The sequence below is a fragment of the Ovis canadensis genome, chromosome 24 (assembly GCF_042477335.2).
Source record: "Ovis canadensis isolate MfBH-ARS-UI-01 breed Bighorn chromosome 24, ARS-UI_OviCan_v2, whole genome shotgun sequence".
In the NCBI taxonomy this organism is placed as follows: domain Eukaryota; kingdom Metazoa; phylum Chordata; class Mammalia; order Artiodactyla; family Bovidae; genus Ovis; species Ovis canadensis.
The window spans coordinates 18,388,319-18,410,866 of NC_091268.1; the positions used below are offsets into that span (position 1 = coordinate 18,388,319).

The window sequence follows — 22,548 nt, forward strand, 5'->3', positions numbered from 1 at the left end:
TCAAGTTGACAAATTCCTCTCCAGACTCATCAGGGGAAAATGAGAGAAACATAAAACTACAAATATCAGACTGAAAGAGGAGACCCTGGACATTATTACAGATTCTACAGCCATTAAAAGGAAATTAGGGGAATATTATAAATACTTCGGAGAAGGCAACGACACCCCACTCCAGTACTCTTGCCTGGAAAATCCCATGGATGGAGGAGCCTGGTAGGCTGCAGTCTATGGGGTCATGACTGAGCGACTTCCCTTTCACTTTTCACTTTCATGCATGGAGAAGGAAATGGCAACCCACTCCAGTGTTCTTGCCTAGAGAATCCCAGGGACAGGGGAGCCTGGTGGGCTGCCGTCTATGGGATCATACAGAGTCGGACACGACTGAAGTGACTTAGCAGCATGAATACTTCACTGCTAAATAAATTTAAGACCTGAGATGAAATGGATAAATTCCTTGAAAAAAAAAATTAACACAAGAAGAAATGAAAAATTAGAATAATCTATACCTGTTAAATTAATCAAATCATAATTTGAAATCTTCTCACAAGGAAAACTCCAGACCCAGATGGTCTCACTGGTGAATTTTATTAAATATTTAAAGAAACAATACTAACCTCTCATAGAAAAGTAAGGAAAAGAGAACAAAAGAGCATCGCCTTGATACCAAAGCAAATCAGGAGATACTCTAAGAAAATTACAGACCCATATCCCTCATGAACATAGAAGCATAAATCCTAAGACAATATTTTAATAAATAAGATCCAGCAGTACATAAAATGGGTAACATATCACAATCGAGGGAGGTTATCCCAGGAATGTAAGGTTGGTTCAACATTCAGAAAGATGCACTTTACCACATTAACAGAATAAAGAAAAGCCCCCTGATCCTCTCAACAGATGCAGGAAAATATTTGATGAAATTCAACAATCATCTACGATAAAAAGGCTCAGCAACACCTTGACTAAGGGGATCTTTAAAAGCTTACCACTAACACCATACTTAATGGAAGACTGTTTTCCTCCAGAGATCAAGAATAAGACAGGGGGTGCATGCTCTCAACACTTTCATTAAACACTGTACTGAAGGTCTCAGGCAGAGCAGTGAAGCCAAAAAGATAAAAAGCACACCAATTAGAAAGAAGTAAAATTCTTTATTTTACAAAGACAACGTGACCTAGAAAATTCTAAGGCATCTACCACATAAGTAGAGCTAACAAGTAAGTCAAGAAAAGTTACAGGATATAATGTTAATAAAGAAAAATCAATTCTATTTCTCTATATTAGCAACAAACAAGTGAAACAATCTAGACAAAATCTAGACATCAAACAAATGAAAATGAGAAATGAAACAATTTGTTTTTAATACTTACTATAAAGCTAAAGAAATAAACAGACCAGGGCTTCCTTGCTGGCTCAGTGGTAAAGAACCCACCTGCCAATGCAGGAATAAGGATTTGATCCCTGACCCAGGAAGATCCCACATGCTATGGAGCAACTAAGCCCAAGCGCCGTAACTACTGAGCCCACGTGCTGCAACTACTGAGGCCCACAAGCGCAAGAGCCCGTGCTCCGCAACAGCAGAGGCGGCTGCAGTGAGAGGCCCCCACACTGCAGCTAGAGAGCAGCCCCTCTGTGTCGCAACTAGAGAAAGCATGCGGCCACAAAGACCCAGCGCAGCCATAAGGAGACCAGGAGAGGGGCGGCAGACAGACGTTCTATCAAAGTCGTTAGTAAATAGTGTAGTCTTGGCAGGTAACCAACGGGTTCCATCCCTCATTCTTTTCTTTAGTTGTCTGTTTTTTAATCAAGGCTTTAGAAATAAAAAAACCATTCTTAGGTTATGGGCCAAATTTGGCCCATGGGCTACAAATTTGCTGACTCCTGGACTAGAGTCCAGAAACAGACCCCTCTTTATCCAGTCAATTCCATCTCTAGTTATTTAACCAAGAGAAATGAAAACTTATATGTCCACACAAAGACTTATACAAAAGCGTTCACAGAAGCTTTATTCTTAACAGCTTCAAACTGGAAACCACCACAATGTCCATGAATAGGAAACTAGATAAGCAGTCATGGTATATTCACACAGTGGAACACTCACAGTAAAAAGAACCATTGAATTCAGGCAACAACATGGATGAATCTCAAAAACACTCTGAGCAAAAGAGAAGCCTCACCAAAAACAAACACCACACTACCAAATTCCATTTACATAAAGTCTGAGAACAGGTAAAACTCATCCATGGTGAAAGAAATGGGTGGCAAGAACAGGAAAAGGGAGGAATACCAAGGGACTTTTTGGCTAATGATTCGCCCTGAATTGGGATAGGGGTATGGATAACATCAGCGTGAGTCTTGACAAATCAAACTGTTAACACTTCAGATCTTGTGCATTTCACTCTACGCAAATTATACTTTTAAAAATAATAAAAGTAAACAGTAAGTATTTTTAAAATTAATACATGTAGGTCTCTAACCCCAGATCCTAATTGTTGACCTCTAGTTAGAAAGTAGTAAGGCTGATTGGTTTTTCTCACCAGTATGCTCTTCCAAGTAGTCACCCTAGAGACCTAGCAAATCAAAGAACTCAATGTTGCTATTTTGTAAAACATTCAGTTTGTGCTACAGAAAATAATGCTATAAAGTCAACTGAAAAAAAGAAAGGTAACTCCAACTTCGATTTTAAAAAGAGGTAAGTAATTATGGTTAAAAAACTGCTAGGGAAAACATCAAAAAGTTAATACCAATTATGAAGTAGGTGATAGGATTACTGGCAGTGTTTTCTTCTCTAGACCTACAATTTTTGTTCAATCAACTATTTTTTTTTAATTAAAAAATAATTCTCTGAAAACAGCAGAAAAGCAGTCACATCACTTCAAATGTTAATTATCTCAAATCCTTTAGGTAAGAAAGCATCTGGCCAGCTAACTAACCCAGTCTTCTCTGTAAGTTTTCAGTAAACCCAGGCACCAAGAACTATACATACCCCATCTCATTTAATCAGCGTAACAATTCTTAGATATTACTATCCTCTTTTAATCTACACAATTCTCAAAGGCAGATATTACTATTATGCTCATTTAAAAGACAAACAATTAAGACCCAGAGTGATTACATGATTTTCCCACGGCTAATAATTAGTGACGCAGCAAGTCCAGATTCCAACCTCTGCTCGCAAGCACTCAGCTGCACTCCATGTGGGGAGGCAGGCTGGACCACCACTGAAGATGAAGGTGAGACAACAGCGAGGACAGAAGCAGCAGCAGGCCAAGACTCTCTGCAAAGCCATGACCAACATATATACCATCTCATTTAAAAGTTTTTATAAATAAATTCATGCATACGTATCATGGGAAGTTCAGCACATCCTGACTCACATATTCTCCGGTGAAAGTCATGATAAGATGACTGAACCAGTAGAAGACTGCTGAAGATTTTTACCAAAACCTGTGCCTACAATAGCTCTATAATCATACCACAGCTCACTGGAGTATTTCTAAGCTTTCAGTCCTTTTGTTCTATAAACTCACCATTTACTTCCACTGTGATCTTTTTAAAAAAGGCAAAATTAGGATTTACTTAACAAAAAAATGTCCTTATTTGCTACCAAGGATCAGATGCTGCTGCTGCTGCTGCTGCTGCTAAGACACTTCAGTCGTGTCTGACTCTGCGCGACCCCATGGACAGCAGCCCACCAGGCTCCCCCATCCCTGGGATTCTCCAGGCAAGAACACTGGAGTGGGTTGCCATTTCCTTCTCCAATGCGTGAAAGTGAAGTTGCTCAGTCGTGTCCGACTCTTAGCAACCCCATGGACTGCAGCCTACCAGGCTCCTGCGTCCATGGGATTTTCCAGGCAAGAGTACTGGAGTGGGGTGCCATTGCCTTCTCCGAGGATCAGATGAGATGATAGTAAAAAGAAATAATATGAAAAAGAAAAGCATCAGACAAATGTACAGGATTATTTCTCTTGCTACTAAATGTGAGAAATTTTCAGTCATCATTCCAAATAGAGAAGGTGGGTCACTCATTCCCGATGACCAATTTGGCCCCACTCCTCCCTTAGTGACAACATGCTGCTAATCCATCCCTTCAGCAGTTCTCGGAGTGCAGTCCCCTACCAGCACCAACTACGGTCACCTGGGAGCTGGCCCCACCCCAAACCTACTGAAGAAGGAACTCTGGGGAGCCCCAGCATGCTGGGTTAGCAAGCCCGAAGTGACTGTGCTGGACGCCAAGTGTGAGACCACCGCTTTATCCTATCTAACCAAAATGCTGGCTGACTGACCAGGGGGTCTAGATCTAAATCAAAACCTTCACCTATAGCACAGCTCTAAGGAAAGCCAGGCCCCTGTTTTCTGACTACTTTCTAAAATAAGACTAATATTCCAAGAACTTTATCAAAAACAAGTCCTAATCCAACCCTTTGTGAAGAGGGCTTACCATACAAACTATCTTGGTCCCTTATTTCTTCTACATTACTTATAAGAAAGGACTGAACAGATTTCTGAGGCTGCAAAAGCACTTAACAGCCTTGGAACTGGACAGACTCTGGACCCCTTGCCCAGATACTCCACAAGACCTACCTCTTCCTACCAGTGTTTGCTTCCTCAGCCACCTCTCTACACAGCAACAACACCTCCAGGCAAGAGAACTTGCGTATAGCTTCCAATCCCCACTTTAAATATATTTTTTGCTCTCCTCCTAAAAGACAAGTTTTGATTCTCTGCAGAAAAGTAGAGCACACTACCAAAAAGGTAACGCACGAGGTTGCCTACTGTTGAAACGGAGGCACACAGAGAGGAGGGAGCAGAGGGGCGCTGAGTAACTCCCCACGATCACCCAGCACAGCCAGGATAGGATCCCACGAAGCCTGGATGATAGTGATAGTCAAAGTCACTCGGCCGTGTCCGACTCTTTGTGACCCTAATGGACTGACTATACAGTCCATGGAATTCTCCAGGCCAGAATACTGGAATGGGTAGCCTTTCCCTTCTCCAGGGGAAGGCTGGAGATCAAACCCAGGGATCGAACCCAGGTCTCCTGCATTGCAGGTAGATTCTTTACCAGCTGAGCCACAAGGGAAGCCCTTTATGATGTTTGTGATTATTTCCACTTTCTCATTCCTAATTTTGTGTGACTCTTAAAGAAAACATTTAAAACAGAAAATACAAGCCATTTCAACAACATGCCAATAATGTTAACAAAGAATGATGTGATTTAAATAGTTTCTCCTCTTCATTCTGTGTGCCTCTATTTCTAATCTGTAAAATGGGAATAGTACCCACTTTTTATTTTTAATGAAGGGTAGAAGTTAAATGCTTTGAGTTTTTCCTCAGAATAAAAACAAACTTAAATTTTTTTAAAACAAAAAGATATTGACTTGAGACCAAGAGTCTAATGGAGTATGGTCAAAGATCTTAAGTCACCCTCTAAGGAAAAAACTTCAGGCCCATATAGCTTTTGTACAGATGAAGCTTCTCAGTTCTTCAAGGAACCGATCATTTAAATTCCAAACTGTTTCAGAGAACAGATATGAACAGCTTCCAAACTCTGAGCAATTTAACATAACTCTGATACGAAAACCTGACAAAACACACAAAAAACAATCAGGGATCAATCTCACTATTGATTAGTGAGAAGCAAAAATTCTAAATGAACGCTAGCCAATAAAATCCAGCAAAATATTAACTTAATTTCACAATTACAGAGGTGGTTCAACTGGACAGTAAGAAATCTGAGATAATTTGCCACATAAATAAAACAAAGGAGAAAAAAATCACATCTAATAATTATAGATGTCAAGAGGGACTCTGATAAAATCCAACATCCAACAAATGAGGAATAGATTATGTCCCAATTTAAAAAGGCTGAAAACCAAAGCTCACGCTACACTTCATAATAAAACACCAAATACATCTCTATTTAAATCAGAGACAAGACAGGGATGCCCAAGAGCATAAACACTGGTAGAAATACTGCCAAGGAGAAGACAAAAGTACCAATAATGCCAAAGATAACTGTCTACCAGGAAAAACCTAAGAGAATCACCTGAAAAAGTATTAGAACAAGAGAATTTCATCAAGTGGCCAGATGACTGAAGTGACATATATATGTTAACATCTTTTCTATATCAAAACAACAGTCAATTAGGTAATGAAATAGAACTCATGTCCAAAAGCAAGGATAAACCCATGAATACATCCAGAAACTAACTTAGGAAAAAAAAAAAAAAGGTGTATTACTTATATAAAGAAAACTATCGTATGCTTCTGAGCAACATAGGACTCATGAAAAGACATGAAAGACAAAGCTTGCATGAACAGGGTAAGACAACTCAGAAAAAAGACAGATTAGTAATACTAAATAAATGCACTGGGCTAACTAATTTGGAAAAATGTATACAAAGTTAGATTTCTATTAATATAGAAACTCAAGCCAAAATGAATTCTGGGTTAAAGATCCAAGGTATAAGGGGGAAAATATGTAATACTCCATTTTGGAATAGAAACAAATTTCCAAACATGACATAAAACCCAAAAGACATAAAGGAAAACACAGATAAATTTGTTTCTATAAAAACGGAAAACATCCATTTGGTAAAAACTCAGAACTATGTGGCCATTCTGGCAAGTAAAAAAGGGGGAAACACGTTCCCTCATTAAAAGACTTTCAGTTCAGTTCAGTCGCTCAGTCGTGTCCTACTCTTTGTGACCCCATGAATCACAGCACCCCAGGCCTCCCTGTCCATCACCATCTCCCTGAGTTCACTCAGACTCACGTCCATCGAGTCTGTGATGCCATCCAGCCATCTCATCCTGGGTCGTCCCCTTCTCCTCCTGCCCCCAATCCCTCCCAGCATCAGAGTCTTTTCCAATGAGTCAACTCTTCGCATGAGGTGGCCAAAGTACTGGAGTTTCAGCTTTAGCATCAGTCCTTCCAAAGAACACCCAGGACTGATCTCCTTTATAATGGACTGGTTGGATCTCCTTCCAGTCCAAGGGACTCTCAAGAGTCTTCTCCAACACCACAGTTCAAAAGCATCAATTCTTCTGCACTCAGCTTTCTTCACAGTCCAACTCTCACATCCATACATGACTACTGGAAAAACCATAGCCTTAGACTAGATGGACCTTAGTCGGCAAAGTAATGTCTCTGCTTTTGAATATGCTATCTAGGTTGGTCATAACTTTTCTTCCAAGGAGTTAGAGTCTTTTAATTTCATGGCTGCAGTCACCATCTGCAGTGATTTCGGAGCCCCCCAAAATAAAGTCTGACACTGTTTCTACTGTTTCTCCATCTATTTGCCATGAAGTGATGGGACCAGATGCCATGATCTCGTTTTCTGAACATTGAGCTTTAAGCCAAGTTTTTCACTCTCCTCTTTTATCAAGAGGCTTTTTAGCTCCTCTTCACTTTCTGCCATAAGGGTGGTGTCATCTGCATATCTGAGGTTATTGATATTTCTCCCGGCAATCTTGATTCTAGCTTGTATTTCTTACAGTCCAGCGTTTCTCAAGATGTACTCTGCACAGGAGTTAAATAAGCAGGGTGACAATATACAGCCTTGACGTACTCCTTTTCCTATTTGGAACCAGTCTGTTGTTCCATGTCCAGTTCTAACTGTTGCTTCCTGACCTGCATACAGATTTCTCAAGAGGAAGGTTTAAAGACTTTAGCTTTAAAAAAAAATTATACTTTGAGAAAAAAAAAATGAGTCACGTCATATTTTTAGGGCTTCTCTGATAGCTCAGTTGGTAAACAATCTACCTGCAACGCAGGAGACCCCGGTTCAATTCCTGGGTCGGGAAGATCCACTGGAGAATGGATACCCTACCCACTCCAGTATTCTTGGGCTTCCCTGGTGGTTCAGCTGGTAAAGAATCTGCCTGCAATGTAGGAGACCTGGGTTCGATCCCTGGGTTGGGAAGATCCTTTGGAGAGGAGGGAAAGGCTACCCACTCCAGTATTCTGGCCTAGAGAATTCCACGAACTGTATAAGCCATGGGGTCACAAAGAGTTGAACACAACTGAGCGACTTTCACACACACTATGCTTGATTTTGCTTCTGTCATCTCACTTTATATGCTTTTTGCTTCTAATTTTTTGTCTTTAGACTTTAGCTTTTAATATGCAAAAATATTAAGAGTACAAACCAACAAGAAAAAATGGGAAATAAGACAACAGAAAAACTGACAGAGAATATGAGCAACAGCAAAATAGAAAGGCCCATGAATTTATGACAAGACATTGTGCCTAAGGGAACGGCAAATCAGTTAAAAAAAAAAAAAGGTATCAGTGCTGGTGAGAATTTGAGGCACAGGGACTCATCTGCTGTTGGTTAGGGGGTAATCTGCATGTGTCTGGAGAGGATCTGTGCTTAAATATCTATGCTTATTAAAAATGTCAATATCCTTTAATCCGGAAATTTCACCCCCCAAATCTCTCCAGCAGATACATCCAGCTATACAAAGATATATACACAAATCAAAACTCAAACGTATAGCATCAAAACATACAGCTATTGGGGCATACAGCCAAATCAGGGCCCCTGCCATACCGCATGAGAAGAACTGAAAGCTCCATCTAACATGCAGCAACTTCCTACCTGCACTGCTGAGGGGCAGAAAGGACGCGCGCACACACATGTACGCAATGGGGGCGCAGGGGAGGGGAGAGGTTATACTATACTACATTTAGAAGTGATACACACACACACACCCTCTCTTGCCTGTATATATACAAACCATCTCTGGCAGGACAGATAAGAAATAGTAGCTGCCTTTGGTGAGAGAATTTGGGAGAACCAAAGGTCAAAAATTAAGGGAGACTAACTTTTCAGTTCTTATCCTTAACGCTGATTTTTAAAAAAATTTGACTTAGTTGTTTAAACCATATGCATGATTACTTTCTAAAAACAAAACTGTTAACAAAGTGTTTGACCCAGTAACTTCACTTTTCAGAATGTCCCTCACGGTGCATGTGGGTATGCCCACATGAGGACAGTCGCTGCAGTGCTGCCTGGACTAATGGGATGTTAGGAAGAATCCAAATGCTCATCAGGGCACACAAACTATGGTGCATCATAAAATACACCACCTTGCTATCAGTAGGAAAACAAGAAAAATCTGTGCCCACTGGCATGGAAAAGCATTTCATGGTCTATTGTTACCTAAAACAGCAAGGTGCTCATCTCATGTGGTCTGGCTCCATTTCGTATATTAAAAAAGGACCTGTGTTAATATATCTGTACAGAAGCAGTTACCTGTAAGCAGAAGAGGGGCTGCTCTTTTTACTATTTACATTATTTTATAGGAAATCTGCATATCCTTCACCCCAATAATTTTTTTAAACAAAATTACCTTTTAAAAAGTTTCTTTTTCCCTCTGTGCATCTAGAATCTCATCCAGCTTAAAATGAACGCGTCTCTTGCTCTTGCCCACCGCTGCTAGTTCTTCTGTCCCAGCCAAAGGCCACGACAACTTTCAACCACCTCCCACCCCTTCTTCGCCATCGGCCTCTTTGCGATGGGAGATGGCTGTGCCACAACAGTCCTGTGGCTTACCATCCTCACACTGAACACTCGCTGCTGTATAGAGACAGATCACGCTGTACAAAGGAATGACAACGCTGGGCAGATGGAGAACATGGAGCAAGGGAGACATGATCGGCAATGCCCAGACTGCAGGAAACTCCCAGAACAAACAACAAGCACAACAGCCAGATGTGTCAACAAATAAACTGTAAGAATTCTAGAGATTAACAGCTTCTTAAGAACCACAGCAACTGAGTAAAAGATAGGTTATTCAATTCGGGGGGAGGGGACTCTGTAATAACAAATCACAACACATGCAACCACCGGAAAACTGAGTATCTAGTGGACACTGATGACCAAGGAAATCACTTATGTACATGTGACAGTGTACTCTGCCCAGGTATGCCAAGTCCAACTTTTAGGAATACATGAACACACACACACACACACAATCAATGGCTCTCCAAATGCGGTCAAGGGACTCAGGTCCTTTCAGGGGTCAAAACTATTTTCATAAAACACTAAGACAATTATTTGCCTTTTTTGCTCTCATCCTCTTACAAGAGGCTCTGTGACATTTGACATTACTACAGTGGTTAATGAACATTTGTCTTTTAAAATTCTCTTTTAGTATCTAATGTGGCAAATGTGGACAGATAATCCACATTTTAAAGAAAACTCCTCAATAAGTTCTAAGATTTCTCAGGAGCCCTGTTTATTTTTGTGTGTGACTTAAATTCTCCAAAATACCTTTTGGTAACTGGGCATGTGGAGCAGAATGACCAGTGAATCAGGAAGGAACAAACATCAAACCTACCCATGAAGCCTAAACCAAAAGAAATCTCTTCTCAATTCAACTCTAAAACGTGCATGCACACACAGACCCCTCTTCAAACATCAGGGACAACAAAAATTTGAGTTCACATTTTCCCTTAATAACACTTCAAAAGAGATAAATGAAATCTGAATGTTTAGAATTACTTCACTTTTACTTCTTCAGTTAAAAAAAATCCTCTTCTTAGCCAAGCCAGTCACACGGTTCACCTAGTGCCGGCATCAACCTCAGGGGGAAACTGCTCGGCCTGGCCTCTCCCTCTCCCTTATCTGGGACTCATCCAATTCAAACAGTTCTGCTGTTCTGGAACCTGCTGCACCAAACACCGCCTAACACAGGGGCACTGGGGAGAGCACCTGGCCTCCTTAGCGCATCCCGGGGTCGGCATCGGGTGGGTCAGCTGTGCTCTGTCCCTTCAAAGTGAAAGTATCAGTCGCTCAGTCATGTCAGACTCTTTGCGACCCCATGGACTGTAGCCCACCAGGCTCCTCTGTCCACAGGATTCTCCAGACAAGAATACTGCAGTGAGTTGCCATTTCCTCCTCCAGGGGATCTTCCCTACCCAGGGACTGAACCCAGGTCTCCTACACTGCAGGCGGATTCTTTGCCGTCTAAGCCACTGAGGCAGCCCGCATCCTCTGTCCCTTGCCCGCTCTCATTTTTCCAGTGGTCTCTCTCCACCTTGGCATCTGCCTTCCCTGTTCTCCACGTTCAGCTCCTACACTGCACACGAGCTGCAAGGCCCTTCTCAGGAGCAGAGCTCTACACTGCACAGCCATCACAGCCCCCAAGTCAGCAGCTCTGAGTGCCTTACAGGCTCCAGGTGGTGCCAACGCCACTTGCCTGGGAGCCCACCTGGAGAACCCTTGCTCTGAGTTTCCTCTGGGACCCGAAGCCCCATACTGGCCCTGGCTCTACCATGCCACCTCTTCCCTGTTAAGCCCAGCAGGAGCTAACCAGCTTGGAACCCAGCTTCCTCACTGGTAAAACAGAGGCTGACAAAAGACACTAGGCCAGCTGGCTGTAACACAGGAAATGCATGAAGAGGACTGCCCTGGCTGGCGGCGGGAGGCGACGGCAGAGTGCCTCTGCCGGGCCCACTGACGCCACAGAAGGCCAACTCCCCGCAAAGTTGCCTCTCAACCACGTGGTCCCATCTCCACACGTCTGTCTTAGAGGCTAAAAACTGGCCCTCAGCCCCAACTCCCTCTCCGTGTTCTCAACCATCTGACGTGCAGGCTAGCCTACCGCTGGCTTCTTCAACAGTTTCCACCTTAAAGACACAGCAGGGATCCATATGCTGGGAAGAAGGACACGGAACACCAAACCCATCCCTTTAGAGAAGGAGGGGCAGGAATGTGCCCCCGGTTACCAGGACGCCTGCAGAGCACTGACGCTCACTTACCTTGCTCATGCCTCCGGCCTGTGCGGTGCTCAGCCCCGCGTGACTGGCCATTTGCGGTGAAACTTGGGTCAACGTCTCAGCCAGCACACTGCTCGTGGCCCCCTGCATGGCCGGAGTAGGGTATGGCATCCCAGCTCCCCTTCCTCGGCCAGCAGCCCCGAGAGATCCATTCATGACCTGTGCCTGTCCTTGCTGGGCCTGGTTCATTAAACTGTGGCTAGAGTTACTATTGAGGAGGCCTGGGTGGGTCTGGTTGAAGTTTGCGTTCATGCAGATCCCAGGTCCCGTCTGCGACGTGGCAGGGCTGCTGGTTACCAGCCCCACTTGCTTTTGTGCTTGCGGATTCAGTGCTTGGGAAGCAGGAGGAGTGGGCCCGGAGGTGCTGGCTGCCTGCTTGGGCAGGCTGGGGGCCGAAGAATCTCCCTGGTTCAGAGGGCTCTTGCCCATGGCACCCAGACTGGCCATGTTGGCACTGCTGGGCTGCCCCTGGGCCTGGCCACCGAGGCCTTGTTGAGCGGGGCTGCTGGCACTCACATTGCCTATTCCCGGGTTGATGCTGGAGCTGCTGCCGCCTCGCAGGAGCTCGGACAGTTGTTTATGTTTGGAAGCAGCATCTGGAACGAGGTTCCCACTGTTTAAAAGGCTTAATTCTCCTCCATTGGGGATCAACTCATCGGGAAGATCATTTTCCAAGTCAAACAATGATCCAAAATCTAGAAATGAAACAGAAACAGAAATGAGAAACTAAGCAACCACAATCTCTCTCCAACTGTCATATGTTACTACCAGCTTAATCTAAAGGGGCACTTAACATGGAACACTCGCATGCCTTACAAGTAATGTCAAAATGATCTGAAAGTTCATTTGGGAAAATAAAACAGAAAAATATTTTTCAAACTTTGAAGAAGGGAAAGTTAAACAGAGATAAGACAAAGGCTATCTAAAACGATAGATTCTATCCTATATTCTACAACAATAAAGAGTGTGGGGTAAGGCAAATACAATTTAAAGGAATACAATGGAAATTTAACGAGTTTGCTTAATTATGTTAAAATGCTTCAAGAATGTATGTGTGTAAAACAGTAACTGGGCATCAGGTTAGACCAACAGCAATTTGAGAAAATTAAAGCCTACCCTTAAGCAAATATATATAAGAAGCAAGTTATTAAAAAAAAAAAAAAAAAAAACTAGCCTTAACAGAAAATGAGATTCCTCAAAGTGCTAAAGCCACAGGAAATAAAGATATATACAGAAATTAAAAAGAATTAAAAGTAAAAGAAAATAGGAGCTTAAAAAGTACTTGAATTATACAGAAAGGGTTAAAGTCAATCTTATATAAAGATGGAAAGCACACCTCCCAAGAATAAATGTGCAACGGATACACAAGCACGTGAGTATCACAAAGGAAGATAAAACAGCGAGCAGAAGAGACCGTCCTTCAGTTATCGGACATGACAATTACAGCAACTCCTTTTTCCCAGTCCCTCTCAAAGCGGCACTTCTCTTATGTGGGCTGTATGTCATCCCCAGTCCTTCACTAACCACGCACTGTTCAAGTAACAACCACCTGGCCATGCGTGCAAGTGCAAAGGACAAGATGTGCAGAAACACAGTCACCGTGGGATTATCTGTAACATCAATATAAACGCAGACTATACTCAGAAGCAGTTTAACCTACTGGTTATCAGAGCTCAAGACCCAGACGGCCAGTATCTGGATGCCGGCTCTGCCTCCTGCTCCCCACTTACCAGCTGTGTGACCTTGGTTAAGTCACGTAGGCTTTCTGTGCCTCAGTTCCTCATCTAGAAAAGGGGAGTGATAATGGCTACTACACCTCTGAAGGTTTGCTGTGAGGGCTATATGAATTAATACATGTAGATCACTTAAACAGTGCCTGTGGGTGCTAAGGGTTCAGAAAGTATTGGCTCTTTGTGTGTGCTTCCTAAGTCGCTTCAGTCATGTCTGACTCTGTGACTCCATGGACTGTAGCCCACCAGGCCCCTCTGTCCCTGGGATTCTCCAGGCAAGAATACTGGAGTGGGTTGCCGTGCCCTCCTCCAGGGGATCTTCCTGACCCAGGAATCGAACCCACAGCTCCTGTGGCTCCTGCACTACAGGCGAATTCTTTACTGCTGAGCCACCAGGGGATCCCTCAGATATTATTATTACTATCATCCAATAATAGAGGTTTAATAAGCTGCTGTACAATAGAAACAGGAGAACATCATACATCCATTACCATATGAAGACTGTACAAATATAGGAAAATGTTTGTGTTATATAAAAACATGCAAATGGAAACTGTATGCAGAATGGCACACAGAGTAAAATTAGAACCAAAGTGCGTGCATGTGGGCAGTAGCTGGAAAGTAACCTGCCAAAAATAGGTGCACGGGTAAAACCGGGGGTGATGTGTGCATGCGGCTTCTTATAAAATTTAACAAGCCACTCCCCCTGCCACCAACCACTTTTAGAAAATTGAAAACCTTTTTCTCCAAGGTGCAGACTCTTGTGACTGTCTTCCCCAACCAGCTCCTCAGCTGGCTGCCTGGGATGTACCTTTCAGGAAGGGCAGCGCCTTCCAGTCCAAGGAGCAAAAGCCACCAGACCACCTTCCCCGTGGCAAGTGACACAGTCCCAGCTATGGACACGGAAGGCAAGTGGGCCAAGGCATTCTGGAGATGGTTTTCCTTTCCAATGCTAAGGGATGCTCAGAAGATGACCTCCCGTTTTTCACTAGATTTCATCCTGGAACTGCAGCAATGCTCTTCAGCCAGGAAAGGAGACAGGGCTCTCGCGCTAAGGATGGCTGCAGGGCAAACACAAGCACCCAGGTTCATGAAGCCATCTCTAAGCTAACATAGCGATCCTGGAACCACCCCCCACCATCTTCAGACTTCCTGTAAGGAGAGAAAATACACTCCTATCACTGAAGCCATTCCAGCTACAGTCTAAGGAGACTTGCAGCTAAAGGCATCTTGGTATCTTCATCGTGTCTGCGGATGAAGTTCAAACTCCTTCACTCTCCTCAGCACCTGCTGGGGCACCCGACCTCCCAGCCACAATACCACAAGCCAGCACCTGCATCAGCACGCTTTCTCCTCTGCATGCACTTTCTCTCAGTCTAGAAAACCTCACATCCAAGCCCTCCTTCACATTAAGCAGTAACTACGGAGACTCCTCCTGCAAAACCAACCAGTCCCTTTTCAACCTCCTGAGTTCACTACACGTGCATGCCTCATAAGCCACCTCGAACACATATTTAGTTCATCCTGCCTGACTGTGAGGGACTAAACACTCCTTGCACACACACTCTGTTTTACAGAACCTCTAGAGCAGCTGCAGACAGCATGAGCCTCACCTTTCCTCCCGAGTACTTTACTGCGTGCCCCCAAGAACACCCTTTACACAAGCGCAGGACAGTTGACAAATTCAGGAAACTTGACATTGATATGGCACTTAATACTGATTGCCCTTATTCAGATCTGGCCAGTTGTTCCCAAAATGTCCTTTACCACGTTTCTTTTTCCTGTTGCAAAATCCATTTCAGAAAAAGAAGAAAAATGGAGAAGGAAATGGCAACCCACTCCAGTGTTCTTGCCTGGAGAACCCCAGGGATGGAGGAGCCTGGTAGGCTGCCGTCTTATGGGGTCGCACAGAGTCGGACACGACTGAAGCGACTTAGCAGCAGCAGCAGCAGCATAATATCCTCTAGGTTCATCCATGTTGTTGCAAATGGTAGGATTTCCCTATTTATTAAGGCTGAATAATATTCCTTTCTGTGGTATGTGTGTGTGTGTGTGTGTGTGTGCATGCATGTGTGACATTAAAAAAAATTTATGTATTTATTTGGCTGTGCTGGGTCTCAGTTTTGGTATGTGGGATCTTATAGTTGCCGCACGTGAACTCTTACTTGTGACATGAGGGATCCTGTTCGCTGGCCGAGAATCGAAACCAGGCTCCCTGCATTGGGAGCTTGAAATCTTAGCCACTGGACCATCAGGGAAGTCCCATGGTATAACATTTTTTAAATCTATTCATCTGTCGATGGATACTTAGGTTATTTCCATATCTTGGTGACTGTGAAAAATTCTGCGGTGAACATGCAGATGACACCACCCTTATGGCAGAAAGTGAAGAACTAAAGAGCCTCTTGATGGAAGTGAAAGAGGAGAGTGAAAAAGTTGGCTTAAAACTCAACATTCAGAAAATTAAGATCATGGCATCTGGTCCCATCACTTCATGGGAAATAGATGGGGAAACAGTGGAAACAGTGGCTGACTTTATTTTTTTTTTGGCTCCAAAATCATTGCAGATAGTGATTGCAGCCATGAAATTAAAAGATGCTTACTCCCTGGAAGGAAAGTTACGACCAGCCTAGTCAGCATATTCAAAAGCAGAGACATTATTTTGTCAACAAAGGTCCGTCTAGTCATGGCTATGGTTTTTCCTGTGGTCATGTATGGATGTGAGAGTTGGACTGTGAAGAAAGCTGACTGCCAAAGAATTGATGCTTTTGAACTGTGGTGTTGGAGAGACTCTTGAGAGTCCCTTGGACTGCAAGGAGATCCAACCAGTCCATCCTAGAGGAGATCAGTCCTGGGTGTTCATTGGAAGGGCTGAAGCTGAAACTCCAATCCCTTTGGCCACCTGATGCGAAGAGCTGACTCATTTGAAAAGACCCTGATGCTGGGAAAGATTGCGGGCTGGAGGAGAAGGGGATGACAGAGGATGAGATGGTTGGATGGCATCACCGACTCAATGGACATGAGTTTCGGTGAACTCCGGGAGTTGGTGATGGACAGGGAGGCCTGGCGTGCTGCAGTTCATGGGGTCGCAAAGAGTTGGACATGACTGAGCGATTGAACTGAACATGGGAGTGCACATATCTCTTCAAGATCATGATTTTATTTCCTTTGGCTATATACCCAAAAGTGAGATAGCTGGTTCATATGGTAGTTCTATTTTCTAATATTTAGAGGAACTTCTATACTGTTTTTCTTAGTGGTTCTATCAATTTACATTCCCACAGATTGTACAAGGCTTCCCTTTTATCCACATTATCACCAATACTTGTTATCTTTGACTTATTGAAAATAGCCATTCTAACAGGTGTAAGGTGAATCTTATTGTGGTTTTGATTTTCATTTCCCTGATGATTAGTGATATTGAGTGTCTTTACATCTACCTATTGGCCATTTGTATGTCTTCTTAGAAAAATGTCTATTTAGGTCCTTTGCCTATTTTTAAAGCCGAAAAAAAAAAAAAAAAAAAAGAAAAAGAAGAAAAAAACACACTGCAAAACAATTAAAAAAAAAACAACACCCATTTCCAGATCCCAACACGTTTAGGTTGTCATGTCTCTGTCTTCTCCTTTATTCTAGAAATGACCTCTAGCCTTTGTCTTTCGTAACTCTGAGATTTTTGAAGAGGGTAGGTTAGTTGTTCTGCAGAGTGCCCCAAGTGTGGGGTTGCTTCCTCAGGCTCAAGGACACTTAACTACGAAGCGACAACAGGATTTCTGGATACAGAAGACAGCAAAGAGAACCACTGACCACAGCTTCCCACAGGCAACCTCCAAGCTCCTGTGCTTCCACGTGGCTTTGGGGGTTCCATTTCACAGCTTTCATGCTACTGTGTTGTCCTTAATCTGGAGATTCACTAAGGTCTCCAGACACAAAGACCACGTGAAATATAGTAGAAATAAATGAGAACAACCCTCTAATATAACTAACATTTGTATTTGTTGCCTTCCACATGTACACACATTTCTACTGACCACTATTTTAGAAAAATCGAGTGTGTGCATATGTTTAATGCAATGTTTCTTAATCTATGAACAAGAAAATGAAACTCATTTACACAAAGACAATGGAAGCCACTTATGACAGACATCAGGTTTCCTTCTTACCTGTCAGGAGGGGATGTAGTGTCAAGCACTAGAGACCAGAAGAAGGAAGTGAGCTACAAATACTGTACAGTCAAAGTTTGGAATAGCCTGTGGATGCTCCCGACTGATTCTTCCAAGAGTCCCAAAGCACTTTTCTAGGAGAGGGCGAGCAGGCCAGGACAATGGTAGGTAAATTCAGAAGAACAGATAACCACAGCAAGGTCAACAACAGGGTCCCTAGTCCAGCGTAGGAAGTGGGAGTCGGAAATGGGAATGCAGAAAGAACACTCGCAGGCAGAGCACAGGAGTTCAAATCCTGGCTGAGTCAATCAGCCCCGTGTCCCTGGGCAAACAGCTTAATCTCTGCGTCTTAATTCCCTCAACTGTGAAACAGGGACAATGGTATCCTAGGGCTACGCGCTGAGAGCTGCAAAGGGGCGCTTTGCCACTGACGCCAGTTATCTTCACTGACACCAGTTATCTTAACACCATCCTGCACAAAAACTTTCTTACCTTTAAAAGTTCACCACGTGCTGCCACTCTCAAATTGATGCATTTTCTTTTCTGGTTCTGTCTTGCTCTAGTCCCAGGGCGCCTGCACTTTCTATGGCTGTGGCAGGTGTTATGTCTATGCCTCGTTTCTGGTTTTGGTTTTTATTGGTCTGCCACACTGTGTCCACTCTTTCTCATCCTGTTTCAGCACAAGCACGTCTCACAGCTGTCTGGGTGCAGGAAGGGTTGACTGACTCTGCTGCGTCCTCACCTACCCAGTCCAAACATGTATGAACATGCTAACAGCCACATACATGATGTACAGGCTCTGTAACAGACAGAAGGGGGTGTGCAGTGCTTGTGGAAGGCATATCCACACTCACACCATCACACTTTCCTCACCATTACTCTTCCCTGTTCTCTAGTTCAAAACAAAACATGACACAGGAGAGCGAAGCAGGAGGCTGTTGCAACACAACACAGCTGTGATTTCCACACACCCAGTGCCCCACATACAGGTTGGGCAAACACCAGTCTGAATCATCGGAAGTTCCAAAAATTCAAGACTGAGCACCACCACTTCCAATCCCAGGAAGTTCATGTCTCTACACCACGTCAGCACAGGATGGGCCCAGGAGAGGGCAAAGCTGAGGCTGCAAGAGATTCGGGGTCAACCTGCTTTCCAGGGTCACCCTCAGCAGAAGATGAGCCCCGTCACACAGCCAACAGCAGACACTGTTTCCGCAGCCACAGGCGGGAGCAGGAATTCTCGCCCCCTCGGGACTTTCCAGCTGCACCAAGGAACTCAAGATAGAACATACGTACTTTGGGGAGTCAACCTCCACAAACGACTCTTCATTTGTGGCTGGAAGGCATTGGGAGAAGGAGGGGTGCAGGGCTGAACCTCTTCCCTCCCCATCTCCACCAGGTCCAAGCTCCCCTGTGCCTCTCAGCTAAGCTGACCTGGGAAAAGCAGCTGTGGGCGCTCAGGCTCCACCACACCCGGCGAGGCTGCGGCGCCCGTGGCAGCGGCTCGGGAAGGAGAGCTGAGCAGACCTGACGTCTCGGGAGCGGGAGGGCTTCACCACGCGGGACCACGAGGGCCCTCTCCCCTCTGGACCACAGAGACCTCAGTCTGGGGACGGTCACACCAAACACTGACCACCCCCCATGACGCAAGACCCATTCTGATGCATCACAACCAGAAGGCAGCATTTCACCTTAAGGAATGATCTACTATCAGAGGCACTGGAAAAGGCTTTTCATTTTACAAAATCAAATACCTGGCAGGTGACTGACTCAATCTTTCTAGCCAGCAACATCTGAAAAGTTTTGTTTGAAAGGAATTGTTTCAAATGCATCAGCTAATTAAAGAAACCATCTAGAAGACACTTCTTCCCTCAGGTTTTCTGAATTCTCCTCTTTCTGTCATAATACCTTATTTTCTTTGAATTGCATTCAGAACCCCAGATCCTCCACATCGGCAGAACTGATTTTTCTCTCAAAATGTGTACAAACCAGTTTATTACACTCTGTACTGGCCAGAAGTATGAACTCTTCCACAGTCTACAGACATAATGGGTGAATCTTAAAATCATACTATCACCTTCTTGTTACAACTCATGAGGCTGTGAACGCCACACACAGGGATTAGGTCAGCGCCCAGTGCCTACCACCCCATGCTTAGCAGCGGAGCCCGAACAGCTAACTGCAAGCTGAAAGAGAGAGTGCAGGCCAGAGAAGAGTGCCTGAGCTACAGGTGATACACAGTATCAATGTTAACAAGTTACTTTGTCTAGCCCAAGAGGGCAAGCAGTAATTTTAACATTTATTACTATTTTCCTAAAACAGAAACAAAAAGAACAAAATTCAACAATGAATTTTCTTGAAATGTTACATTATTTTGCTCATCCTCCTCTTTACACCTTCTTCCTGCTACCTATCTTCCAGAAAACCAGCCAAGTCTATTTCCCTCTCTGGCTACATCTTGGCATCAATGATCCTCTATCCTACCGGTGATGAAAAGATTAAAAAGCATAATGGAGAAGAGATGGTGGTATTGGAAATAAACTACCCAAGAGTTTAGACGCTGCTTTGTATACGTGCTTCTCTACTTCTGAGCATGAAACTCCCCTCCCAAGGATATTTTCTCTTCCCCATTTACCCCTATTTCTCTCTGCAGCCCTTTTGTCCCATGAAAAAGGTCTGCTTTCTTTAAAATCTTTTCAGAATTCTCTAGATTCTCTCCGGCTTTATTAAATCAGCTCTTAAATCTTTCAAAAGCTGAGCATCTTTATTCATCAACCTTGGAAATTTTTACAAAAAGAATTTTAATTCCTGAGTCAAAACTGGATTAAAATAAAGAGAAAAATCACCTTGATCCAAAAAGGGCAATGCATCCTGAAAAAGCTCACATCTAAAGAGGAGGCATCCACAGAATGTTAGACCTTTTCACAGGGTTTTCAGTCTTAGATGACCTGGAGACCATTCAAGGCCTCGTCAGTGCATTTATTCATATACTGCTAATCAGACACCAACAACAGAGGGGGCACGGTCTGGGGCAGCGAGGGAAGCACCCAGCCAGAGTCTCCTTCAGGTCCTGCCTCCTCCCTCTGTGTGCTTCCTTAGCTCTAAGCTGGAAAGGAAAACTGTACCTGCCTCTAGGATCACTGGAGAAGGAATTAAGTCATACACTGTGTACACAGCACTTAGCCTGACATGCAGTGAGGGCTCAGTAAATATTAGTCACTATTATTACTGTCACTGCCCCATCTTCCACAGTTGCTATGAAGACTGAACGGTGCATGCACACCAAGGACCTGGCACCGAGTTCGTGACACCAACCGTCTCTTCTGTATGGTAACGCCCTAATAGTCTGACAATTCTACTAGATTTAATGCTCATATTGCTTCAAAAATTCTTAAAGATTATGCAAATAAATAAAGGAACAACTTTCCAACAATGGAGAAATAAATTTTTTTTTAATCTAAAAGAAAAGAGAAAAAAGCACGATTTTATTGGCATTTATGCCATTACAAATAAACTTCAGGCATTTAGTCACATTCTTAAAAGACATCTAATCTAACCCCTGGTTGTTTTTTTTTTTTTTTGGTTACAATAACTATTAGGAAATAATTAAAAGCAAATTATTTCTATAATCATCTATGATTCAGGCTTCAATATTTAATGCAAATACATAAATTAGTAAAAATAAGGTTTTACTTTATTCTGAACAATGTTTTATACTGAACAACAACAACAACAAAAATGCCGTTCCTCAAGATCACTATCTGCCCAAGAGCCAAAGTGGGCTTGGCCAGGTGATCCCCCTCCTCCCAGGCCTTCCTCAGGGGAGCAAGTCCCTGCTCTCAGGCCTTCCTTCCAGGCAGGGATGGCCAAGTTCACCACAGACTTGTATGAAAGGATTATAAGATAATACTGAGTGGAAGCTCTCTGTCACACTGGACCCTAAATCAGGAGAGTCCTGGACTTGCAGCCAGCCTCTGACCTCATTTGATTCCCTCAGAAGCCCCAGGGAAGGGGGAGTGCCATTTCCCAGACAGTTTAGGACAATTTACATTTTCCTAAATGAGGTCTGTGTCTCCTTCAGCCCTGAGGAGAGGAGAAAAGCCTTCCTGGGACAAAGGTGGGCAAGAAGGTACTGTCAGAAGGTACAGCCACCATCAGACCAACCATCAACCACCAGCAGCCCTGGAATGGGGACCAGACAGCTTGGCCTGTAGAAAGGGGCTCACTATTCTCCAGCATCCCGGCAGAGAAGGGCAGTGCTGGCAACCTAGTTAAAAGTCCGAGAGGAGGAGGATGTGGGGCAGAGCGAGGATTCGGGCTCTGCAGGAGCAACCCCTAACCTCAGGGGCTGGGCCACCTCAGACTACCGGCCACAGAGTACGTACAAGCAAGCAGCCAGCCAGAAACGGGTCCCCTGGCCCAAATGCTGGGAGCTGCAGCTGGTAGGCAGCAGTCCCATGTCAGGAGAAAGAACAGCCTTATTCTGAACTTAGAGCTGTCAGTGTACAACATATGGAAGTGTGTGTGGGCTAGGAGAGAAATGAATGCATTTAGTCTAAAAAGTACACCAACATCCAGACAATGGAATATTATTCAGTTCTAAAAAAAAGTGAGTTATCAGGCCATGAAAAGACATGGAGGAAGCTGAAAGCATGTTACTAAATGAAAGAATACCATCTGAAAGACTACATACTAAATGATTTCAACTATATGACATTCTGGAAAAGGCAAAACTATGGAGGCAGTAACGATAATCAGTGATTGCCGGGAGTTTGCTTTTTTGGTGGGGGGAAAATTAGACAGACACAGGGGATCTGCTGTTGTTCAGTCGCTAAGTGACCCCATGGGCTGGAGCCTGCCAGGC

At 43.8% G+C, this 22,548-nt stretch overlaps 1 protein-coding gene across 1 annotated transcript in view; it reads right to left on the reverse strand.

Moving 5' to 3' along the window:
- CREBBP (CREB binding protein) overlaps positions 1-22,548 on the reverse strand; it is a 121,987-nt gene that overhangs the window by 83,513 nt on the left and 15,926 nt on the right. The window contains exon 2 of the mRNA XM_069570662.1: positions 11,774-12,486. Within this exon, the coding sequence (XP_069426763.1) occupies positions 11,774-12,486 (713 nt within the window). The remainder of the gene's footprint in view (positions 1-11,773; positions 12,487-22,548) is intronic.